At 38.2% G+C, this 27,154-nt stretch overlaps 1 protein-coding gene and 1 pseudogene across 15 annotated transcripts in view; one reads left to right on the plus strand and one right to left on the minus strand.

The window, feature by feature from the left end:
• The window catches only part of EVI5 (ecotropic viral integration site 5), a 300,894-nt gene that overhangs the window by 189,529 nt on the left and 84,211 nt on the right, over positions 1 to 27,154 (minus strand). For 14 of the 15 annotated variants that reach the window (XM_021944188.2, XM_031650793.1, XM_031650781.1 and 11 more), the window contains exon 2: positions 23,188 to 23,417. In XM_021944188.2, the coding sequence (XP_021799880.1) occupies positions 23,188 to 23,336 (149 nt within the window). In that variant the 5' untranslated portion in view covers positions 23,337 to 23,417. Of the gene's footprint in view, positions 1 to 23,187; positions 23,418 to 27,154 lie in introns of those variants that run through there. The other variant, XM_009213009.4, reaches the window with a different exon arrangement.
• LOC103886825 lies at positions 1,004 to 19,743 on the plus strand (annotated as a pseudogene).

The raw sequence follows: 27,154 nt of genomic DNA on the forward strand, positions 1-27,154 counted from the left end.
CCATCATAATCTCCTTCTAACACAAGAATTCTGACTATCACAGATTAAAGAAAAAGAATACTATCCAAGCAGGAATATTGTACATTGTAATCTAAGGTGTCCCTGTAGGTTTGTGTAGCCTCCTGGCCATTTCTTATATGCCACTTTTATACAGTAAGTAATTCACAGGCCTAAATTCATTCATTCTCCCAGAATGACAGACTAGGACATAAGAGGTTGTTTTTCTATCAGCAAGGGAACACACAATCCTGTCTCCTAACTGGGTCACTACAAGTTTCTCTTAGAGTAGCTCCAGATCCAAGGGCAGCCATTCAAAATGGCTACAGTCACACATTAGTGAGACGGGGCGGGCGGGGGTGCCAATATACCATCTGGACTACAAATAGTATTAAAGATGGAGAGTCAAGGAGTGGTTGCTTCCAGAAGTTTGGTAAACTTTGTAGGGAGAAGGCATTTCCAGTTCCCTAATGGGTGGGACTGGGGAACAAGCTGAGAACGAGAAAATATTCCAGCACAGAGAACAGTCTCGGTCTTATCTTACACAGATGAACTTCACCATATCTTTGCTTCTGAGAATCAAAACTTCTCCTTACCAAGATGTCACCAATGTAAGGAAAATGACAGAGTATACACTTCATGATGGCCATATAAGAAAAAAGAATAGCTTGTGTATGGCAGCATGCAGATGATAAACAGCCCCCCCAAAAAGCTTATCTGTAATACTATGATTTGAAAATACAAAGGAGGAAAGGGAAAAGAATGCATTCTCTTTTGAGTATTGGGAGTTGGAAGTACTTGGGAGAAAATCCATGTAGATAATAAGCACAGTAGTTGAAAAGACAAATCTGAAGTTCATAAGCAAGGTGAACGCTACATACAAAAATCTGGTAATTATCTGAAAACAGTTGATATTAAACTTTTTGAATATCCTACTGTACTCAGCTTAATGTTTTCCTATGGATACCAGAACTCAGAAAGCAGGATACAACAGCAACTGGTCAACATGCCAGTCGGTAATTTATCAACTGCTAAGATAATTTATAAGGAACTAAGAAAGGATCTAAGGAAGAAAAATGCTGTATGATACAAACACCTGGGAAGCTAAACACACTGGCACTTAAAAGCACAGAGATGCTGGGAAAAGTGGCTCACACCTATAATCCCAGCACTTTGGGATGCTGAGGCAGGTGGATCACTTGAGCCCAGGAGTTTGAGACCAGCCTGGGCAACACAGCGAAACCTCATCTCTACCAAAAAAAAAAAAAAATTAAAACAATCCTCAATGAAAATAACAAGAATAAAGACTTCAAATAAAGATCTAAAGACCTTTCCTATGATTAAAAATCATGAATTTTTAAATAGAGACTTGAAAATACCTAGTTTGCTTGCAAGCTCTTCACTTTCTTGGTGTTGCTGGATGTTTTATGGAGAATACCCTCAGGAAAACTGAGGTAATGCTATGATGGTAAAATTATAAATATAAGATGGACATTAGGTCATCTAGATCAGCCTGTCCAAAAGAAATACAATGCAGTCCACTTATGAAATGCTAAATGTTCTAGTCACTACAATTAAAAGCTTTTAGAAAAAGATGAAAAAAATATATATATATCTTAAATAGAGATGGGGTCTTGAGAGCCTGGTCTCGAACTCCTGGGCTTAAGCAATCCTCCCACCTAGGCCTTCCATAGTGCTACCATTACAGGAGTAATCCACCAGGCCCAGCCTGAAATTAATTTTATCAAATACAGTTGAAATGTCACTTCAACAGGTAAACAAATTTTTTTTCAATTACTAAGACAGTCTCTTTTTCAAATCAAGTTTTAAAATCTGGTACATATTTTACTCTTACAGCATATCACAAGTCAAACCAGTCAGATTTTGGGTACTCAATTGCCACATATGGTTACTGGCTACCATACTAGACAATACAGATCTAGATTTTGGTAGGATATAACGATATATAAATTAAGTTTTCAAAGATTCCTGTTTACTATATTTTTTTTAAATCAGAAAATACATTTATTACTTTAAAAAGAACCTTTTCTGGCCAGGCGCAGTGACTCACATCTGTAATCTCAACACTATGGGAGGCTGAAGTGGGCCAATCACTCGAGGTCAGGAGTTTGAGACCAGCCTGGCTAACATGGTGAAACCCCATCTTTACCAAAAAATACAAAAATTAGCCAGGCACAGTGGCGTGCGCCTGTGAACCCAGCTACTTGGGAGGCTGGGGTCAGAGAATCCCTTGAACCAAGGAGGCAGAGGTTCCAGTGATCCAAGATTGCACCACTGCATTCCAGCCTGGGTGACAGAGTGAGACCCTGTCTCATAAATCAATAAACCCTTTCTTTTTCTTCATTCTCATATCTCAGTCCCCAAAATACGCTAAAAAGCAAAATATGATTCCAAATAACAGAATATAAAAGGGAACAAATATGGCTGCAATGCCTAAGTTTTAAACCATGCAAATAATGGCTCATTCAAAATTTAAATTAGCAACATTCCCCTCCTTAATTAAAATGCAATCCTATTATACTTGAGACTTACCTCCATAAATTCATCTCTGCCAAAGCCTTTGTGTTTTTAAAATGAAAAAAGAAAAGCACATTTAACACACAAGGGGAAAAAAAACTATCCGATTTCAACTTTAAAGCTATCAATTATTAACTTTCATCAAATAGATCTTTGACATTACATTAAACCATTTCTTCACATCTTTCTGGGGTTGCCACATGCACTTATTTTTAAAAAGTAACAGCTGCAGTAAAACTATAAAAAGAAAAAAATTTCTTTATAGAATTTGATATTTTCATGTTCCTTAAATTTTAATTTTCTCAAATGTTGCTATTTTTACATTTTCTGAATCAAAGACAGTTAACACAACCAGAGAATCATCTACATTTGGGGAAGGGAAGAATAAACATCTACTTTATTACGCTACAAAGTGTAAGCCGTATCTTACAATTTTTACCTTAGATATATAACTTACATACCTACGTTACCAAACCACAGATGTAGAGAGAATTTAAATTATTATTCTTACAATTTTTCCCCAGACTTACTAGTTGGTGGGGTGACAGGACAGAACAGGAAGAAGGGCACTAAAGCTTAGTGTTTGTCATTTTACTTTATTTAATCTTATTTTTCAAAGACAGGGTCTTGCTCTGTCACCCAGGCTGGGGTGCAGTAATGTGATCAGAGCTTATTGCAACCTTGAATTTCTGGATTACAGCAATACTTCTGCCTCAGTCTCCTGGGCAGCTACAACTACAGGAACATGCCATCACACCCAGCTAATTCCTTTCTTTTTTGTACTGACGGGGTCTTGAAATGTTGCCCAGGCTGGTCTTGAACTCTTGGCCTCGTGCAATTCTCATGCCTCGGACTCTCAAAATCCTGGGATTACAGGCATGAGCCACTGTGCCTAACCTTTACTTTTTACTAAAGTCAGAGAGATGTTTTTTCACCAGGATTGTTCTCCTACGGGAAAACAAGACTCATTCTCTACATACAAATCCTTCCCATGGATTCTGAGTTTTAATGATTTTTTTTCCCTTTTTTTGGAGATGGAGTTTCATTCTGTCGCCCAGGCTGGAGTGCAGTGGCACGATCTCGGCTCACTGCAACCTCCGCCTCCCAGGTTCAAATAATTCTCCTGTCTCAGTCTCCCAAGTGGCTGGGACTACAGGCGCACGACACCACCTCCAGCTAACTTTTTGTATTTTTAGTAGAGATGGGGTTTCACCATATTGGTCAGGGCTGGTCTCGAACTCCTGACCTCACGTGATCCACCCGCCTCAGCCTCCCAAAGTGCTGGGATTACAGGCATGAGCCACTGCGCCCTAACAGTTTTAATGATTTTTTAAAATACACACACACGACTCAAAATTTGAACCCAAAGTTCAAATATTTTAGTACTTCCACACAAGAATAAAGAGTGACTTAAACTTCTGCTCCTTTTATTTCTTCAAGTTCTTGTCAAAATCTCTTTTCTGAACATCTTTCAACAACTCTAATAAGGAGGTGCGTTCCAAGATGGCTGAATAGGAACAGCTCCAGTCTGCAGCTCCCAGCGTGATTGACGCAGAAGATGGGTGATTTCTGCATTTCCAACTGAGGTACCTGGTTCACCTCACTGGGACTGGTTGGACAGTGGGTGCAGCCCACACAGGGCGAGCCAAAGCAGGGGGGTGCATCGCCTCACCCGGAAGAGCAAGGTGTCGGGGTATTTCCCTTTCCTAGCCAAGGAAAACCATGACAGACTATACCTGGAAAAACGGGACACTACCGCTTAAATACTGTGCTTTTCCAACAGTCTTAGCAAACAGCACACCAAATTATATCTTGCGCCTGGCTCAGTAGGTCCCATGCCCCTGGAGCTTTGCTCACTGCTAGCACAGCAGTCTGAGATTGAACTGCGGGGCAGCAGCCTGGCAGGTGGAGGGGCGTCCACCATTGCTGAGGCTTGAGTAGGTAAACAAAGTTTTCGGGAAGCTCAAACTGGGCGGCAGAGCATAGCTGAACAAAAGGCAGCAGAAACTTCCACAGACTTAAATGTCCCTGTCTGACAGCTCTGAATAGAGCAGTGGTTCTCCCAGCACAGTGTTTGAGCTCCGAGAACAGACAGATTGCCTCCTCAGGTGGGTCCCTGACCCCCATGTAGCCTAACTTGCAGAAACCTCCCAGTAGGGGCTGACTGAAACCTCATACAGGCAGGTGCCCCTCTGGGACAAGGCTTCCAGAGGAAGGATTAGGCAGCAATATTTGCTGTTCTGCAGCCTCCACTGGTGATATGCAGGCAAACAGGGTCTGGAGTGGACCTCCAGCAAACTCCAACAGACCTGCAGCTGAGGGATCTGACTGTTAGAAGGAAAACTAACAGAAAGGAATAGCATCAACATCAACAAAAAGACATCCACACCAAAACCCCATCTGTAGGTCACCAGCATCAAAGACCAACGGTCGATAAAACCACAAAGATGCGGAGAAACCAGAGCAGAAAAGCTTAAAATTCTAATAGCCAGAGCACCTCTTTTCCTCCAAAGTATTGCAGCTCCTCGTCAGCAACAGAACAAAGCTGGATGGAGAATGACTTTGAAGAGCTGATAGAAATAGGCTTCAGAAGGTCAGTAATAACAAACTTCTCCGAGCTAAAGAAGGATGTTTGAACCCATCACAAGGAAGCTAAAAACCTTGAAAAAAGATTAGATGAATGGCTAACTAGAATAAACAGTGTAGAGAAGACCTTAAAAGACCTGATGGAGCTGAAAACCATGGCATGAGAACTACGTGATCCATGCACAAGCTTCATTCAATAGCCTATTCAATCAAGTGGAAGAAAGGTATCAGTGATTGAACATCAAATTAATGAAATAAAGCGATGAGAAGTTTAGAGAAAAAAAGAGTAAAAAGAAATGAACAAAGCCACCAAGAAATATGGGACTAAGTGAAAAGACCAACTGTGTATTTTATTGGTGTACCTGAAAGTGATGGGGAGAATGAAACCAAGTTGGAAAACACTCTTCAGGATATTATCCAGGAGAACTTCCCCAACCTAGCAAGGCAGGCCAACATTCAAATTCAGGAAATACAGAGAACACCACAAAGACACGCCTCAAGAAGAGCAACCCCAAGATATAACTGTCAGATTCACCAAGGTTGAAATGAAGGAAAAATTGTTAAGGGCAGCCAGAGAGAAAGGTCGGGTTATCCACAAAGGGAAGCCCATCAGACTAACAGCGGATCTCTCGACAGAAACTCTACAAGCCAGAAGAAAGTGGGGGCCAATATTCAGCATTCTTAAAGAAAAGAATTTTCAACCCAGAATCACATATCCAGCCAAACTAAGTTGCATAAGTGACGGAGAAATAAAACTCTTTACAGACAAGCAAACACTGAGAGATTTTGTCACCACCAGGCCTGCCTTAAAAGAGCTCCTGAAGGAGCACTAAACATGGAAAGGAACAACCGGTACCAGCCACTGCAAAAACATGCCAAATTGTAAAGACTATCAATGCTATGAAGAAACTGAATCAATTAATGGGCAAAATAACCGGTTAACATCATAATGATAGGATCAAATTCATACATAACAATATTAACCTTAAATGTAAATGGGCTAAATACCCCAATTAAAAGACACAGACTGGCAAATTAGATAAAGGAGTTTCCATCAGTGTGCTCTATTTAGGAGACCCATCTCACGTGCAAAGACGCACACAGGCTCAAAATAAAGGGATGGAGGAAGATCTACCAAGCAAATTGAAAGCAAAAAAAAGCAGGGGTTGCAATCCTAGTCTCTGATAAAACAGATTTTAAACCAACAAAGATCATAAGAGACAAAGAAGGCCATTACATAATGGTAAAGGGATCAATTCAACAAGAAGAGCTAACTATACTAAATACATATGCACCCAATACAGGAGCACCCAGATTCATAAAGCAAGTCTGGAGAGACCTATAAAGAGACTTAGACTCCCACACAATAATAACACCCCACTGTCAACATTAGACAGATCAACGAGATAGAAAGTTAACAACGATATCCAGGAATTGAACTCAGCTCTGCACCAAGCAGACCTAATAGACATCTACAGAACTCTCCACTCCAAATCAACAGAATATACATTCTTCTCAGCACCACATGGCACTTACTCCAAAACTGACCACATAGTTGGAAGTAAAGCACTCTTCAGCAAATGTAAAAGAACAGAAATCACAACAAACTGTCTCTCAGACCATAGTGCAATCAAATTAGAACTCAGGATTCAGAAACTCACTCAAAACTGCACAACTGCACGGAAACTGAACAACCTGCTCCTGAATGACTACTGGGTACATAATGAAATAAACGCAGAAATAAAGATGTTCTTTGAAACCAATGAAAACAAAGATACAATGTACCAGAATTTCTGGGACACATTTAAAGTAGTGTGTAGAGGGAAATTTACAGTACTAAATGCCCACAAGAGAAGCAGGAAAGATCTAAAATCGACACCCTAACATCACAATGAACTACAGAAGAGCAAACATATTCAAAAGCTAGCAGAAGGCAAGAAATAACTAAGATCAGAGCAGAACTGAAGGAAATAGAGACACAAAAACACTCTTCAAAAAATCAATGAATCCAGGAGCTGGTTTTTTGAAAAGATCAACAAAATTGATAGGCTGCTAGCAAGACTAATAAAGAAGAAAAGAGAGAAGAATCAGATAGACTCAATAAAAAATGACAAAGGTGATATCACCACCAATCCCATAGAAATACAAACTACCATTAGAGAATACTATAAACACCTCTACCCAAATAAACTAGAAAAATCTAGAAGAAATGGATGAATTCCTGGACACATATACCCTCCCAAGACTAAACAAGGAAGAAGTGGAATCTCTGAATAGACCAATAACAGGCTCTGAAATTGAAGCAATAATTAATAGCCTACCAACCAAAAAAGTCCAGGACCAGAGGGATTCACAGCCGAATTCTGCCAGAGGTACAAAGAGGAGATGGTACCATTCCTTCTGAAACTATTCCAGTCAAAAGAAAAAGAGTGAATCCTCCCTAACTCATTTTATGAGGCCAGCATCATCCTGATACCAAAGTCTGATAAAGACACATCAAAAAAAGAGAATTTTAGACCAGTATCTCTGATGAACATCGATGCGAAAATCCTCAATAAAATACTGGCAAACCGAATCCAGCAGCACATCAAAAAGCTTATCCACCACGATCAAGTCAGTTTCATTCCTGGGATGCAAGGCTGGTTCAACATACGCAAATCAATAAACATAATCCATCACATAAACAGAACCAATGAAAAAAACCACATGATTATCTCAATAGATGCAGAAAAGGCCTTCAACAAAATTCAACAGCCCTTCATGCTAAAAACTCTCAATAAATTCGGTACTGATGGAACGTATCTCAAAATAATAAGAGCTATTTATGACAAACCCACAGCCAATATCATACTGAATGGGCAAAAACTGGAAGCATTCCCTTTGAAAACCGGCACAAGACAGGGATGCCCTTTCTCACCACTCCTATTCAACATAGTGTTGGAAGTTCTGGCCAGGGCAATCAGGCAAGAGAAAGACATAAAGGGTATTCAATTAGGAAAAGAGGAAGTCAAATTGTCACTGTTTGCAGATGACATGATTGTATATTTAGAAAACCCCATTGTCTCAGCCCAAAGTTTCCTTAAGCTGATAAACAACTTCAGCAAAGTCTCAGGATACAAAATCAATGTGCAAAAATCACAAGCATTCCTGCACACCAATAACAGACAGAGAGCCAAATCATGAGTGAACTCACATTAACAACTGCTACAAAGAGAATAAAATATCTAGGAATCCAACTTGCAAGGGATGTGAAGGACCTCTTCGAGGAGAACTATAAACCACTACTCAACGAAATAAACAAGGACACAAACAAATAGAAGAACATTCCATGCTCAGGGATAGGAAGAATCAGTATCGTGAAAATGGCCATACTGCCCAAGATAATTTATAGATTAATTGCTATTGCCATCAAGCTACTATTGACTTTCTTCACAGAATTGGAAAAAACTACTTTAAAGTTCATATGGAACCAAGAAAGAGCCTGCATAGCCAAGACAAACCTAAGCAAAAAGAACAAAGTCAGGAGCATCACGCTACCTGACTTCAAACTATACTACAAGGCTACAATAACCAAAACAGCATAGTACTGGTACCAAAACAGAGATATAGACCAATGGAACAGAACAGAGGCCTCAGAAATAACACCACACATCTACAACCATCTGATCTTTGACAAACCTGACAAAAACAAGAAATGGGGAAAGGATTTCCTATTTAATAAATGATGCTGGGAAAACTGGCTAGCCATATGTAGAAAGCTGGATCTGGATCCCTTCCTTACACCTTATATAAAAATTAATTCAGGCCGGGCGCGGTGGCTCAAGCCTGTAATCCCAGCACTTTGGGAGGCCGAGACGGGCGGATCACGAGGTCAGGAGATCGAGACCATCCTGGCTAACATGGTGAAACCCCGTCTCTACTAAAAATACAAAAAACTAGCCGGGCGTGGTGGCGGGCGCCTGTAGTCCCAGCTACTCGGAGGCTGAGGCAGGAGAATGGCCTGAACCTGGGAGGCGGAGCTTGCAGTGAGCCAAGATCGCGCCACTGCACTCCAGCCTGGGTGACACAGCGCGAGACTCCGTCTCAAAAAAAAAAAAAAAAAAAAATTAATTCAAGATGGATTAAAGACTTAAATGTTAGACCTGAAACCATAACTACCCTAGAAGAAAATCTAGGCAATATCATTCAGGACATAGGCATGGGCAAGGACTTCATGACTAAAACACCAAAAGCAATGGCAACAAAAGCCAAAATTGCCAAATGGGTCCTAAGTAAACTAAAGAGCTTCTGCACAGCAAAATAAAACTATCATCAGAGTGAACAAGCCACCTACAGAATGGGAGAAAATCTTTGCAATCTACCCATCTGACAAAGGGCTAATATCCAGAATCTACAAATAACTTAAACAAATTTACAAGACAAAAACAAACAACCCCATCAAAAAGTGGGCAAAGGATATGAACAGACACTTCTCAAAAGAAGACATTTATGCAGCATACAGACAAATGGTCATCATTACTGGTCATCAGAGAAATGAAAATCAAAACCACAATGAGACACCATCTCACACCAGTTAGAATGGCGATCATTAAAAAGTCAGGAAACAACAGATGCTGGAGAGGATGTGGAGAAATAGGAACGCTTTTACACTGTTGGTGGGAATGTAAAAAATTAGTTCAACCATTGTGGAAGACAGTGTGGCGATTCCTCATGCATCTAGAATTAGAAATACCATTTGACCCAGCTATCCCATTACTGGGTATATACCCAAAGGATTATAAATCATGCTATTATAAAGACACATGCACACGTATGTTTACTGTGGCACTATTCACAATAGCAAAGACTTGGAACCAACCCAAATGTCCATCAATGATAGACAGGATTAAGAAAATGTGGTACATATATACCATGGAATACTATGCAGCCATAAAAAAAGGATGAGTCTATGTCCTTTGTAGGGACATGGATGAAGCTGGAAACCATCATTCTTAGCAAACTATCACAAGGACAGAAAACCAAACACTGCACGTTCTAACTCACAGGTGGGAACTGAACAATGAAAACACTTGGACACAGGGAGGGGAACATCACACACCAGGGCCTGTCAGGTGATGGAGGGCTGGCGGAGGGATAGCATTAAGAGAAATACCCAATGTAAATAACGAGTTAATGGGGGGAGCAAACCAACATGGCACATGTATACCCTTGTAACAAACCTGCACATTGTGCACATGTACCCTAGAACTTAAAGTAAAACAATAATTTTTTTAAAAAAAGACTCCAGTAATTATTCCTTAGTTGTCAACATATACATTAAACACATCCGGTATTCCGGAGTAAATTGTGAATTGTTTGGGAACAAGCAATTCATCTATACCCATACCTTACCTACAACAATTTTAATATAGTGCTTTGTGTATTTTAGTTGCACAGTAACTATTTATCACAACCATAAAAATAAATTCAACTTTGGTCACTTACAAAATCTATACCAGAACTTATCTTTACTGTAAACTACTTCATCCTTGTATATAATAATCAACTGAACACTTAAAAATCCTTTATACCCTTCAGCACCGTCTGTAAGTGCTTTACTTCGTCAGCCCTGCCCTAGCTTCATGTCCCACTATTTTTCTATCACATACCTCCTTTTGCTCTATTTAATAGTCCCTGTCATTTCCTTTTCTCTGAGAACCTATTTGCTCATAACAGCCCTCACACAACCTAACACTCCACTTTGATCTTTCAAGATCCTCTTCTAATTTCATCTTATCCAAGAAACTTTGAGAATCTACATATTATTTTAAAAGACTATCTCTTCCCAAAACTTCTAACCAGAGGATTTGCTCAAAATCTTTCAAATGCAGTAAACGAAGGGGTAGAAAGTTAAAACCAAAACATATATACACACACTAAACCCACATAAAGTTATCATGTGGCACACCCAGCTTTCTACCTTACCCATTGAGTGCTGAGTGCCAAAGAAAACCTTTAAAAGGGCTTTCTAGGAAATGATCATAAGAAAGCAGTATTTTCTATCACCAGGTTTGCATGAGTTGATATTAGGTCCTATTCTAGAGGCTCAATGAGGCCAGACTCAAAATCTATAGTTCCTAAATCCTGTCCCTGTGAATTTCCTTCAAGCTTCTGTTGTGTGTCTCCATCTCAATAGAAAGGGATCAAGTCTGAGGACAGGTAACTATTTAAAGTAAAAATTACCTCAGTGGTAAAAGTATAAAATTACTTCAATAATTACCTCAGCAGTAAATTTTTTTAAAGCTAAGCAGAGGTAACATTCAGAATATATTTATATATGATATTAACTCCAATATCTAATTGTCAAATAATATAAATCAATTTTTCTAACTCTGTTCAGACTTCTTCCCATGCCAAAGGAAAATATAAAACTTTATATGAAAAATTATTTCATTCTTGCCATGATGAAATAATAGAGACTAGATATACCCTCTTTCCTGAAACCAAAAAAGACTGAACAAAATACATTAAGTTATATCAAACAATTATTTTCAAGACTTTAGGCTTGGAGCAGTCACTCATGCCCATAATCCTAACACCCTGGGAGGCCAACGTGGGCAGACTGCTTCAGCCCAGGCGTTCGAGACCAGCCTGGGCAACATGATGAAACCCCATCTCTATTAAAAGTACAAAAATTAGCTGGACATGGTGGCACACACCTGTAGTCCCAGCTACTCGGGAGGCAGAGATAGAAGGACCACCCAAGCCCAGGAGGTCAAGGATGCAGTGAACTGTGATGGCACCACTGCACTCCAGCCTGAGCAACAGAGTAAGACCCTGTCTTTAAAAAAAAAAAAAAAAGACTTTAGACAACAGGCAGCATTGGAGAAGAATTCCTGAGACTCAGGACATAAGTAAAGTAAGCTCTATGACTGCCATCTTAACCACCTTGAAATCCAGTTTCTAGGCCCTATAACAGGTGGGGAAAATTGAGATACAGTCTTGTGTGCTCCCTGAATTGAGGAGATGATGAGGAGAGTCACCGCAAGTCAGACAAGCCACATTTCAGGTACACAATGGCAGGGAGACCAAGGTGGCTAAAGTTCACAGAACACCACCAGAGATGAAAGAACTATACAGAGATCTTCAGAGATTAGTAGATCTCCATCAAATATTCAGCTGGGAACTGATCAATGCATTCATGTAAGGAAACTACCCATGGTCAGAGAATCAACCACCAGAAAAGATTAGATATAACCATGCCTAACATTCACAGAGGGTAGAGAATTATACCTATCCCCACCAGCCAGACTGGAAAAGCTACTGTTTCAAGACACATTGGGAAGAGTGCACAAAAGGGTCTCACCTCGGTAGAGTGGAATGATAGTCCTGGGCTCTGCATTACTCTAGAACAAATTCTTTTGAAGTAATTTAACTGCATACCAGAACAACATTCAAGAATATTTACAGGAAAATAGAAAACAGTCAAACACAACAAGATAAAATTCGCAATCTCAGGTATTCAATAAAAGATTATCAGGCTTTGAGACCAGCCTGAGTAACATGGTGAAACCCCATCTCTACAAAAAATACAAAAATTAGCAGGGCATGATGGGGCACACCTGTAGTCCCAGCTACTTGGGAGGCAGAGGTGGAAGGATCACTTGAGCCAAGAAGGTCAAAGCTGCAGCGAGCCATGATCACGCCACTGTACTCAAGCCTGGGTCACAGAGTGAGATTTTGTTTCAAAAAAAAAAAAAATTGGCATGCAAAGCGGAAGAAAGGTATAACCAATAATGAGGCAGGGGGGAAATCAATCCATCAAAAGCAAACCGGCATTAACTCAAATGTTAGAATTACCAGACAAGCCCATTAAAAGTTACTGTAACTGTATCCTATATATTCAAAAGTTTAATAGAGACATATTAAAAAATACTCATCTCTAACTTCTAACTTCTAAACTTCATAATACAATGTGAGAGATAAAAAAATACACTAGATGGGATTAACAGCAACTTAGATATGGCAAAAGACAGTAGTAGTGAATTTGAATATGTAGCAACTTTCCAAAAAATAAACAAAGCATCAGTGAGCTGTGGAACAACTTCAAGTGGCCTAATATGTGTGTACTTAGAGTTTCTAAAGAAGAGGCAAGAAAGGGACAAAAATTATTTGAAGAACATTGGCTCCAAAATTTCCACATTTGAAGAAAACTATAAATCCATAAGAAGTTTGACAAATCACAAATGTAAGAAACATGGAAAAAACAATGACACTTCAGAATAAATTGCTTAAAACCAGTGAAAAAGCAGAGAAAAAAGACATATACAAAGAAACAAATGTGCTTGAGAGTAACAAACAAACAAACAAAAAGATAAGGAACACATGAAATTTCTCACTGAAAACACGAGAGATATCAATGAAATCACATGATTAAAATATTTGGAAAACAAAAACTGTCAACCTATTAAATAGAATTCCATAGTCAAGAAATATTTTTAAAAATCAAAGCCAAAATTACGACTTTCTCAGACATACAAAAGCTAAATAATTCATCTCCGATACCACCACACTACATGAAATGTTAAAAAAAGTATTTCAAGAAGGAAATATCAGATGGAAATCTGGATCTAAAGAAAGGACAGAAGAGCATTAGAAATGGTAACTAGGTAAACACATAAAAGTTTTTTCTTATTATTTCAATCTCATTTAAAGATAACTGACTGTTGAGTTAAAAAATAATGTAGTATAGAGTTTATAACATAAAAGTAAAATCTTTGACAAAACTGGTACAAAGGACTGGACAGGAGAAATGCAAGTGTGCTATCATAAGGTTCTTACAGTACATGTGAAGTGGTTAACCCTCAAAGACAGACTCACAAGTTAGAGATTTATATTATAAATCTTAACACAACCACTAAAATAACAGTTATAGCTTATAAATCAATAAAACTATAACAAAATCATAAAAATATTCAATAAAGTCAAAGATGGCAGAATTAAAGGAAACAACAATATAAGATGATGACAAGTTTAAATATAACAATATTAATAATCACCTTAAATGTAAATAACCTATTTTCCTCAAAATCTCAAAAACATTATGTTGTGTGAAAGAAGAGTTACAAAAGGCCACTTATTGTATCATTCCATCACAATTAAATGTCCAGAATAGGCAACATAGAGACAGAAAATATATTAGTGGTTACCAGGGGTTGGAAGGAGGGTGACATGAGGAGACTAATGGGGACAGAGTTTCTTTTTGGGGTGATGGAAATATTCTGATTGGGAGTTTGGGTAGTAGTAATAATTGCACAAATTTTGTGAACATATTAAAAACCACTAAACCGTACTCTTTAAAAGTGTGAATTTTAGATCCATCCCTGCAAGATTTGCTCATAAAAGGTTTGGCCATCTGACTTACTTTGGCCAATAAAATTTAAGTAGAAATTATGTATACCACTCCCTAGGGGATGCTTTAAGGTATTTCAACTAGATCTCTTTTCCATCTGTCGTGAGTCTGGTTTGTCCCAGAGAGACACCAATCGCTGGTCACAAAACAAAGCAGTGTAAACCAAAGATATATCCAATCTACCAACTGAGATGAATGAAATGTGAGCAAAAAATAAAGCTTTAATTTAAAAATAAAATAAAATGGTTTAAATAACCCAATTAAAAGACAAAGATTGTCAGACTGTATTTCTAAACGCAAGACCCAACTATATGCTACTAACAGACAAACTTTAAAGATTTTTCCTAGGTATGATTTCCTAGGTAAACCAAACATTTTGGGAGGCTGAGGCGAGAGGATTGCTTGAATCCAGGAGTTCAAGAACAGCCTGGGCAACATAGTGGGACCCCATCTCAAAAAAAAATAAAATTTTGTAGTCCCAGCTACTTGGCAGGCTGAGATGGCAGAACTGCTTGAGCCTGGGAGATGAAGGCTGCAGTGAGCCATGATCATATCATTGCACTCCAGCCTCGGTGACAGAGTGAGACCCCATCTCAAAAAAAAAAAAGTTAAAGATAAAGAAAAAAAAGAGAATACAAGCAAAAGGCTGGGAAAATATATAAGATGTTAACTCTATTCAAAAAGAAGTTAGAGTGACTATATTAATATAAGATAAAGTAGATTTCCAAGCAAACAACATTATCAGAGATAAAGAAGGTCATTTTACAAGAGGATATAACAATCCTAAATGTTTATATACCTAAAATAGAACTTCAAATTACATGAAAGACAGAATTTAAAAGGAAATAGATAAATCCACAATTATAATTTGAAGTTACTACTCTTCTCTCAATATCTGATATAATATGTAAACAGAAAGCCAACAAAGATACACAAACAATAGTTATCCCTTATCCATAGTTCTACTTGTCATGGTTTCTTTTTTTTTGTTGGGGGGAGACAAGTCTCGCTCTGTCGCCCAGGCTAGAGTGCAGAGTGCAGAGGCACGATCTCTGCTCACTGCAATCTCCGCCTCCTGGGTTCAAGCAATTCTCCTGCCTCAGCCTCTGGAGTAGCTGGGATTACAGGCGCCCGCCACCATGCCCAGCTAATTGTTGTATTTTTAGTAGGGACAGGGTTTCACCATGTTGGCCAGGTTGGTCTCGAACTCCTGACCTCAGGTGTTCCAGCCACCTCGGCCTCCCAAAGTGCTAAGATTACAGGCATGAGCCACCGGACCCAGCCAATCATGGTTTCAATTACCCACAATCAACTGTAGTATAAAAATATTAAACAGAAAGTTCCAGAAGTAAATAATTCAAAAGTTTTAAATTGTGTACCATTCTGAGCAACACAATGAAATCTCCTGCCATGCGACTCTGTCCTGCCTGGGAAGTGAATCATCCCCTTGCCCAGTGTATCCATGCTGTAAGTGCTACCAGCCAGCTAATACTTAGTAACCATGTGAGTCAGTTATCAGATATACTATTGCGATATCACAGTGACTGCATTAAACCCACCCTTATTTTACTTAATAATGGCCCCAAACCACAAAAGTAGTGATGCTGGCAATTTGAATATGTCAAAGAGAAGCTGTTAAAGTGCTTCCTTCAAGTGAGACAGTGAAAGTTCTCTACTTAATAAGGAAACAAACAAAATTGAATGCTGAGGCTGCTAACATTTATGGTAAGAACAAATCTATCTGTGAAACTGTGAAGGAAAAATAAATTTATACTAATTTTACTCTTGCACTTCAAACTACAAAAGTTATGGTCACAATGTATGATAAATGCTTAATTAAGATGAAAACAGCATTAAATTTGTGAGTAGAAGTCATGAACAGAAATATGTTTCAATTGATGACAATGAGGTATGAAACTATCCACAGTTTCAGGTATCTCCTGGGCGACTTGGAAAATATCCCCCACACAAAATGAGGGACTACTATATAGCACTAAACAACTTTATTAGAAAAGAAAGGTCACACAGACATTACAAGGTGACAAGATATTACCGATAAAGGTCAAGGACATTTCAAGACAACTTCATATCCATTTCCCTCATGAACACAGATGCAAATACATTCATCTCTCCGTATCCTTCAGAGATTAGTTTCAGGCCAAAGATACCAAAATGTGCGGGTGGTAACGTCCCTTAGATAAAATAGTATAGTATTTACATATAACCTATGCACATCCTCCTTATATGTTAATCAGCTCTAGATGACTTTTAGTACCTAATACAATGTAAATATTATATAATAATTATATGTATTTTTTATTTGTATTATTTTTTATTGCTGTATGTTATTTCTTATTTTAAAAAATATTTCCCATCTGTGGTTCTGCAAATGCAGAATTTGTGGATATGGAGGGCAGACTGTATTTCAAACAAAATTTCAGCAAATTGAATCCAATATTTTACAAAGACAACATACAATGAAGTAGGGTTTAGCTTAAGAATGCAAAGTTTGTTAAACATTGAAAAATCAATGTAATTTGCCATATTATCAGACTGAAAGAAGAAAACCATTAATGATCACTTCAGTAGAGGTAAAAAAAAAAAAAAAAAAAGCATTTGACAAAATCCAAAATCTGTTTTACATAAATTCTCAGCAAACAAGAAATAGAAAGGGTTGTCAAGTGCAGTAGCTAATGCCAGTAATGCCAGCCTTTGGGAGGCAGAGGCAGGAGGATCACTTGAGCCCAAGAGTTTAAGACCAGCCTGGGCAACATGGCAAAACCCTGTCTCTACAAAAAAGCACAAAAATTAGCCAGGCATGCTGGCATATGCCTATAATCCCAGGAGGCAGAGTTTGGAGAATCGCTTGAGCCCAGGCGGTCAAGGCTACTGCACTGACTGTGACTGTGCCACTAATTGTGCTACTGCACTACAGCAGCCTGAGTGACAGAGCAAGACCCCATCTCTAAAAGAAAGAAAGAAGGAAATGGAGAAAGAAAGAAATAGAAAGGGGCTGGTCACAGTGGTTCACGCCTGTAATCCCAGCACTTTGGGAACCCAAGTCCTTGAAGCCAGGAGTTTGAGATTAATCTAGGCAACAAAGCAAGACCCCGTCTCTACAAAAAAAATTTTTTTTTAATTAACCAAGTGTAGTGGTGCACGCATGTAATTCTAGCTACTCAGGAGGCTGAGGTGGAAGGATCACTTGAGCCCAGGAGACCGAGGCAGCAGCGAGCCATGATCACACCACTGCATGCCAGCCTGGGTGAGAGAGCAAGACCTTCTCTCACAAAAAAAAAAAAAAAGGAACTTCCTCAATCTGACAAAGGGCATATCCAAAAAAACACAGTTAACATCAAGCTTAACACTTTCTTCTTAAGATCAGAAAAAGAGCAGGTATGTCTGTTCACCACTTCCATTCAAATTTATACTGGAGGTTCCAATAAGTAGCAATAGTCAAGAAAATAGATAAAAGGCATCCAGATTGGAAAGAAGCAAAAGTGCTCTTATTCACAGATGATAGGCTCATCTGTAGAGAAAATCTAATGGAATCTAGACAAAAACCAAAAAAAAAAAAAAAAAACACCACAACAATAACTGAGTTTAGCAAAACTGCAGGATACATGAATCAATATAAGAAAAACAATTGTAGAGCCAGGCGCAGTGGCTCACGCCTGTAATCCTAGCACTTTGGGAGGCAGAGATAGGCAAATCACTTGAGGTCAAGCGTTCGAGACCAGCCTGGCCAACAGGGTGAAACCCCATCTCTACTAAAAATACAAAAATTAGCCGTCATAGTGGCACATGCCTATAATCCCAGCTACTCAGGAGGCTGCGGGAGGAGAATTACTTCAACTCAGGAGGCAGCGGTCACAGTGAGCAGAGATCACGCCACTACACTCCAGCCTGGGTGACAGAGTGAGGCCCCATTTCAAAAAAAAAAACAAAAAAATAAATACAACTGTATTTTCTTTTTAACACAGAAGGTGTTGACAATTGTATTTCTATATGCTAGCGATGAACAATTAAAAATGAAGTTTACAAAAAAAATACCATTGACAAATAATAATTGAGAAATACATTGTGTTCATAGGGAGGAAGGCAATACTGTTAGGGATTTAATGCAAATCCCAACAAAAATTCCAGCAGGCATTCTTAAATTCCATAAGAAATTAACAACTTGATTGTAAAATTCATTTGGGAATGCCAAGGACCAAAAATAGGCCAAAAAAAAGAACAATGTTGGAGGCCTAACACTATCTGATTTCAAGACTCAGTATAAGCCTACAATAATCAAGGCAGTATAGTGCTAGCATTAAGACAGACATAATCCTATGACTTTTTTTGTTTTTTTGAAACGGGGCCTCACTCTCACCCAGGCTGGAGTACAGTGGCGTGATCTCTGCTCACTGTGACCTGTGCCTCCTGAGTTGAAGTAATTTTCCTCCCTCAGCCTCCTGAGTAGCTAGGATTATAGGCACAATCCATAAAAGAACAATTTGAAATTGTGACTTAATCAAAATTTAAAATTTCTGCTCTTTAGTGGCACGAGAGAGATGGCACAGTTGAACACTGGGCAGCACTGCCAGATTTTCTTTCATTTGTGTATGATACTCAGGAATACTTTGCCTTGAACACAAAAGCTGGCAGTCTCGTGGTTGTCCTGAGATGACTATAATCAATGAGAGACTGAAGACATAAATTTTACCCATGCTCATTCAAGGGCCCTGTTGAAAGAGAACTTGTGGCAGTTATACGTCCTTACTGTGAGAATAATTTTTGCCTGAGACACCATCATCAGTCAGATCACAAGTGTGAAAAACTGGAAATCCCAAAGCCTTACACGGCTGCCACTCAGAAACTTGTTAAACACATTGATTCCAAAACAGGAGAGACAGCAAGTAAACAAGGGAAAGGTGACAAAAAATAGTGAAACAGCTGCAAAGGAATTGCACTGATGAAATTAAGGATATACAATGATGGGGATAAATCACTGCCACAGGCAGAAAGTATTTGCTTTCAAGTTTTCTTACCTAAGGGGAGCAAAGAAAGGGTAAACCAATGTTCTTTTCCATGGATGAAGCATCAAAAAGGTCACAGACTTTGCTGCTTCTCTGGCCAGTCTTAAAGATGACAATAGGCTGGGCACGGTGGCTCACGTTTGTAATCCCAGCACTTTGGGAGGCCGAGGAGGGCGGATCACAAGGTCAGGAGTTTGAGAGCAGCCTGGCCAACATAGTGAAACCCCGTCTCTACTAAAAACACAAAAAATTAGCTAGGTGTGGTGGCGGGCACTTGTAATCCTAGCTACTTGGGAGGCTGAGGGAGGAGAACTGCTTGAACCCAGGAGGCAGAGGTTGCAGTGAGCAGGGAGAGCGCCATTGCACTTCAGCCCGGGAGACAGTGCGAGACTCCATCTCAAAAAAAAAAAAAAAATGACACTAACAGGCCAGGCACACTGGCTCACACCTGTAATCCTGACATGTTGGGAGGCCGAGGCAGGAGGATCACTTGAGCCCAGGAGTTTGACACCAGCCTGGGCAACACAGTGAGACCTCATCTCTATTTTATTTTAAAAAAAAGAAAAAAAAATTAACAGCTAAGAAATTAAGGTTGTGTCGCATTACTTCAGGAGAAGCCTTATCCTTGGATCTTACTTTGGAAACCTGGATTGCTAAATTGGACTGTCCTTTATAAAATAATGGAAATATAATCTTGGAATATCTTAATGATGAATGACAATTTTGTAAAAATGTTGACTCTTACTTGGAATAGTCATTCAAGGATTCAGGCCAGAAATCACAAAGAAAATTCTACATACATGTTTAAATCAATTTCTTTTACTACCAATACAATTTTTTTTAATTCTTTAAAGTTGCTTTTTAACTTATTTCCACTGACGTCATATTTCACATTATCATCCTTCTTTTTTTTTTTTTTTTTAAATGAGATGGAGTCTTACTCCATAGCCCAAGCTGGAGTGCGCTGGCACGATCTCAGCTCACTGCAACCTCCACCTCCCAGGCTCAAGCAATTTCCTGTCTCAGCCTCCCGAGTAGCTGGGACTACAGGCATGCACCACCACGCCCAGCTAATTTTTTTTTTTTTTTTTTTTTTTAGTAAAGACGAAGTTTCACCATATTGCCCAGGGTGGTCTCGAACTCCTGAGACTGGGCAATCTACCCACTCAGCCTACCAAAGTACTGGGATTTACAGGTGTGAGCCACAGCGCCCAGCCTACATTATCACCTTTCTATTAAATTTGGGTGTTTGTGTTTTAACTATATACTGATCCTCAATTATTAGCAAATTCTTATAATTAATTAGCTTTCATTAGGTTATGCTGCAGTTAACAACAACAAAGGTGCATTTCCTGGTGAGTATTGCCAGCTGTTGACTGGCTGTAGCACTGCTCCAAGTCATCTTCACTCCTGGATCAAAGGTGAAGGAAAGTCCCTTTTGGGAGACTATCATTCTTTCGGCAGAGGAAGAAAGAGATGAAAGAAACTTCAGTTTTCTCTTACAAGACACATGTACCATATTTCCTTTAAGCAAGTTATATGGCCACGCCTAGCATCATGGGGGCCAGAAAGTACAGTCTCGCTGTCTACCTACATCATGATGTATAAATTGATGTGTATACATGAATTGTAGGAACTTACAGATAATAGTCATTCAATCTCCTAATTTTTGCATAAATAATGTTAGGCCTAGGATAGGAAAATGATTTTCTTGGTATCACTTAACTGCGTTGGGGCATATTTCTGATAAAGACCCACTTCCAGTAGGATTCATCTTTTTGGTTTGTACGAATGTGTTACAAATGAGAAGAAAGTTGGGATAGCTCAACCTCATTACAGTCTGTGTATAAATACCAAAGCAAAACACTTGCCGAAAGTAACTACATTTTACCAACAAATTGAGATAAATGCTCTTGACTGATGTTTTCTATTGATACCCAGAAAAATACCACTATAAGTAGAATAGAAACTATTTCTATTTGTCCACTGTCTCTTTTCTATTCTAATTGTCATGGACATGTATAGTGGCTTTAGATTTACTTAAAGGAGTAAACTTAAAATGTTCAAAAATAAATAAAATAAGATAAAACTTCTGCTTTTTGAAAGACACTTTTAACAGAATGGTAAACTGCCAGCTGGGGGAAGAATTTGAAAGTCATGTGCTTGATATAAGACTTTTACCTCAAACATATAAAGAACTTTCAAAACATAGTAATAAGAAAGCAAATAATCACATTTTTTAAAAAATCAAAGAATATATACAGATGACAAGCACATAAAAAGATGCTCAAAACCAACAGAAAAATGCAAATTAAAACCAGAGCTACTAATACCTAATACAATGGCTTAAACTAAAAAGACTGATCATACCAAGTGTTGGCAAGGATGCAGAAGAACTGGAAATTTCATACGCTGGTGGGATATCAAAAAGTACAGGCCCTTTGAAAAACAGTTTGGCAGTTAAACATATACCTACCATATGATCCGGTAATTCCATTCCAAGAGAAATGAAAGCATACATCCATGCAAAGGCTTATACACAAATGTTTATGGCATTTAATAGCAACAGGTGAGAGAACAACCTATGATATTTCCACATGATGGAATACTATAAAAAGGAATCAACTATTGATATGTGCTACAGCATGACTTTCAAAATTATGCTGAGTGAAATAATCCACACCAAAAAAACTACATACTGTATGATTCCATTTCTACAAAATTCTAGAAAATGCAAACTACAGCGGCTGCCTGTGGATAGTGGAGGGATAATGGAGATGTTCATTTTCTTGATTTTGGTGACAATTTCACAGGTGTATACATATGTCAGGATGTATCAAATTGTACAGTTTAAGTGCGCATAGTTTATTACACCAATGATACATCAAAAAACCTATTAAAAGTTATTTTTGTTATGATTTTAAGCCACTAGCATCATATAGCTTGACTGAGCACAAAAGGGTGCTCTTCCATATGTATATAATGTATATATGTTACATATTATAGTATTTATAATATATACTATATATTTACAATATATATGTATAATATAAAATATTACATAATATATTATAATAATATAATCTATTATAATATAATATATATTTATATATATAAATAAATATATAAAAGAGATGATGCCCTAAAGAGCTTCTGACAACAACATGGTAAGGAAACACACAGAGTCAATATGCATTCCTAGCAGAGCAGCAAACTATCCTATTTAATACCCATTAGGAGAAAAGGATATTTTGCTTTCTATGAATAATTTATGAAAAGATTTTCCACTCTAAACCACAAATCAGTTATCTATACTGGATTAAATTATTTTACGATTTACCAAAGGAGACTGTTCAGAGAGTTGAAAATTAAAAAGTGATAGTTTCATTTACTTTTTAAAAAACTGATAAAATTCAAGAAGGATTCAGGGAATTTGCTGTATTAAGAAAACAAACCTATAAAGCTATTTGAGCCAGAAGAAAATTTTAGTCTCTTTTAAGACCAGTCTCCCCACAAAAAAGACGAACACTTCTGTAAGCAACTTTGATAAATAAGAAGCCAAAAAATAGAAAAAAAAAATCTTAATGTAAGTAAATATGAATGGCTGGATTTGTATGATAATTGGAGAGAAAAAAGCCAAGCAACCTCACTCACCTATTCTGTTCTTCCAGTTTAGCCAGGAGTTCTAAGTCGTCTGGACTCAACTGTGATGGGGAAGATGGTGAAAGGGCTGGTGTTGATAGTGTGGTAGATGAGGATGTGGTATGTAATGAAGCAGATGGACTCGCCACCTGACTGGCCATCTGACTGACTGTATGCGATACTGTGTTCTTCACCCATGAGAGAGTAGAGCTCAGCTTTTCTGCAACCTTGTCTGTCGCCACCTAAAGACAAAAATAAAAGTTGCATATACTTTAGTTTCACTGTATTCATTACCTAGAACTTAATAATTCTGTCAGGATTTACTTAATAACCATCATCAGAATACTCTCTTTGAGGAATTAAAGGTAAAACCTATTTTAGTAACAACCCCTAATATCCAGCTTTTGCAAACTGTTTATTTCAGTTCTGCAGCATGAACAAATCAGAACAGTGTTCCAAACTGAGATCCATCAAGAAGTGACAAAAATCAACCAGCGTGTTTTAAAAATGAAAAACAGCAAAAATATCAAAGATATGTTGTCTAATGAAATTCTTATTTTAAAAATATACCCTCATGTATGTATGTCTATGGGTGTACTGAGTCAGGATGTAAAATGTATTCTTTCTTGGGGTTTTAGTCAAAAACACATGCAAGTCAAGGAATTAAAATATGTCCCTTAGATGATCATGGAAATCCTGTAACATGACTAACAATTCAATAAAAACTGGGTGTATTTAGCATAAATGTAGTGAGGCTCTTGATCGATCTCTCTTCAAACCACTAAAGAGTGTTGTTATAGAAGAGGGACTAGTACCACAGGAACAAAATTATGCTAAATGGCTGGGTTAATAGAATGAGAGGGGCTCAAGGTAGAATTTCTAATAGTTGGTTTATTGAGAAATAGAATGGGATGCCTAGAAAGAGTAGTACATTCCCTACCAATAGCTACATTAATGTAGCAATTGTAAAAGCCAAATGTCAAGAGTTGCTTAATGGTAAGTTTCTGTTTTAGGTGGCTAACCAGGAAGAAAAAAGCCTTTAAGATTCCTCTCTAAGACTCAATGAATTATACATATGCTCATATATTTGTCATAAACCATGCCAACCTCCTAAGCAGATATGTATACAACAAATTCAGCTGAAAAAGAAAATGTACATACTGTTCAAAGCTAATACTGGTTTATATATGGCAATCCATACGAACACATGTACACACACAAAAAAATCCTGTCCAGACTCCTGGTAGTAGGTACCACTCTCCTCATTGGTTACCCAAGCATTTCCTCCTCCCCTCAATATATACATGGCTCTTTCTCTGTCTCCACTTCCTCCACTTCAATTTAGCAGAAAAATTCCAAGTACGGAAAGGATAAAATGGAAAAGCAATTCTAAGGACATAGCTAAGCCACTTAACCTGAGGACAGGGCATCTAAAAGGACAAAGATTCCATTACAAGTGCTGAATAGGGGCAAGAGTTTTATTAAACTCAAGATACCTCTCATTTTCTTTTCATTTGCCAATAATTTTCCCCTTTTAGAACTTACTTCCTTTACAAATGATATTATAGAAAGGACCAGTGGGCTGTTACCATTGAGAGAAGAATCCCAAGAAAGAAAAGTTGAATGGCATAAGAGACCTAAGAAAGAGAAGCATGAGGCAATCATTTATGCCTGCTTCCAGGCAAAAGAAGTCCTTCCTGTCAACTCATAGATGGGCACAGCTCATCAAGGCAAAAAGCCATATAGGAACCAAATAATAATTCAGCCAAAACGTTATTTGTGCCAGGAAATGGCAGAAGCCATAGTAGGCACCAAGATAGCCTACTGTGTGATTTGTTATCCTATTGATCTTAGGATAACAACTACAAACTCAATTGCAAAAACGGCACAAATTTGCATTCCCAAAGCACATTCTAATATATTAAAAAGAGAAAACCTAATGTATAAAATTTACAGAAAAATGGAAGAAAACCTAATGTATAAACTTTATAGAAAAATGGTACACTTTACTAATACATTAATTTCAAATATACTTACAATTTTTAAGAATTAATGCTTTACATTTTCATTATATTAAACTCCCCTACTCGGTAAGTTAATTACTGCAAAAGCAAAAGACACCTATTAACTGCTTTATTAAAAGAAATTTATATCATACCCCTTCTGCACATGGTAGCAACAGGCTTAGATTTAAAGAGTTTGGAATAATCAAGAGCACAATTCTGCCATGCTTTCGACCTCACTGAAATGGAATTCGGCCTATAACTACTGAAGACTCAACTTCAAATTTTAAGTTCTTAAATACGGTTAGAGTATTTAATTGCAGTTGCAATTTAATCAAGTTTAATATTCATAGAATCTAGAAATCCCACAGGGCTAAATTATTTTTCATATATCATCATGTACTATTTTTCCTTTAATTTTACTTTTCCAAACTTCCGCCTTGCCACCTTTGTATCTCTTTTCCTCAACCTAGGGTAAATTGAGGTCACATAAATAAATATAAATAAATCTGACAATACAACTATGTCACAAAGTTCCTGTCTATCTCATAGAGGTGTTATGCATTTATTTTAAAAAGTGAACATACTGACTGGGCGCAGAGGCTCACGCCTGTAATCCCAACACTTTGGGAGGCCGAGGCGGGCAGATCACCTGAGGTCAGGAGTTCGAGACCAGCTTGGCCAACATGGCAAAACCCCGTGTCTACTAAAAATACAAAAATCAGCTGGGCATGGTGGTGGGCGCCTGTAATCCCAGCTACTCGGGACTCTGAAGCAGGAGAATCGCTTGAACCCAGAAGGCAGAGGCTGCAGTGCGCCAAGATTACGCACTGCACTCCAACCTGAACAACAAAAGCAAAACTCTGTCTCAAAAAAAAAAAAAAAAAAAAAGTGAACACACTTTGAAAATGCAAAAACCATCATTAAAAAGGTTTAGAAATCACACACAAAAGGCCACATATTGTATGATTCCATTTACATAAAATTTCCAGAATAGGCAAATCCAGAAGTAGATTACTAATTTCCAGGGCCTGGGAAAGGGGATGGGAAATGACTACTAATGGGTACAGGATTTCTTTATGAGGCGATGTAAATATTCTGGGATTGGTCAGCAGTGATGGTTGCACAACCTTGTGAATATAATAAATGCCACTGAATTTTATACTTTAAAAGGGGCAAACTTTATGGTATATAAATTATATCTCAATTTTTAAGGGTACTAAAAGCATTATATACTATTACAATATTTGAATACAATCTCCCATGAGAAACAGACATGATTATATCACCTTTTTTTTTTATACGGAGTCTCGCTCTGTCGCCCAGGCTGGAGTGCAGTGGCGCGATCTCAGCTCACTGCAAGCTCCGCCTCCCGGGTTCCCGCCATTCTCCTGCCTCAGCCTCCCGAGTAGCTGGGACTACAGGCGCCCACAACCGCGCCCGGCTAATTTTTTGTATTTTTAGTAGAGACGGGGTTTCACCGTGGTCTCGATCTCCTGACCTTGTGATCCGCCCGCCTCGGCCTCCCAAAGTGCTGGGATTACAGGCGTGAGCCACCGCGCCCGGCATCACCTTATATTTTATTAAAAGAATGCTCTTAACTTCCCTAAAACTTCTCTATTTTTAAAGATTCTGATTTTAGATCAAAAATCATGAGGGAGAAAAGGCCATGGCTATGGTTAATTATCTCCTGAATCATACTGTGAAACTGCATCACATTTCTAGAGTATAATATTCCCCTCTGGGTAAAGGGTACTATTGTGGCTAAAGAGGAACTATGAGTATGGTGGGTACCTGTGCCATCACTGAGAGTCAAAAACCCAACAGATCTTTAAATGTCAAAGGTCAAGTTACATTAAAAAAAAAAAAAAGTGCAGTACGGCAGTACACATTTCATAACGTCAGGACTTCAGCTATATATAGATGTCACAAAGAAAATCAATCATTTTGCAGTTCTACCTTTTTAACCTTCCTTA

Source organism: Papio anubis, chromosome 1, assembly GCF_008728515.1.
Source record: "Papio anubis isolate 15944 chromosome 1, Panubis1.0, whole genome shotgun sequence".
In the NCBI taxonomy this organism is placed as follows: domain Eukaryota; kingdom Metazoa; phylum Chordata; class Mammalia; order Primates; family Cercopithecidae; genus Papio; species Papio anubis.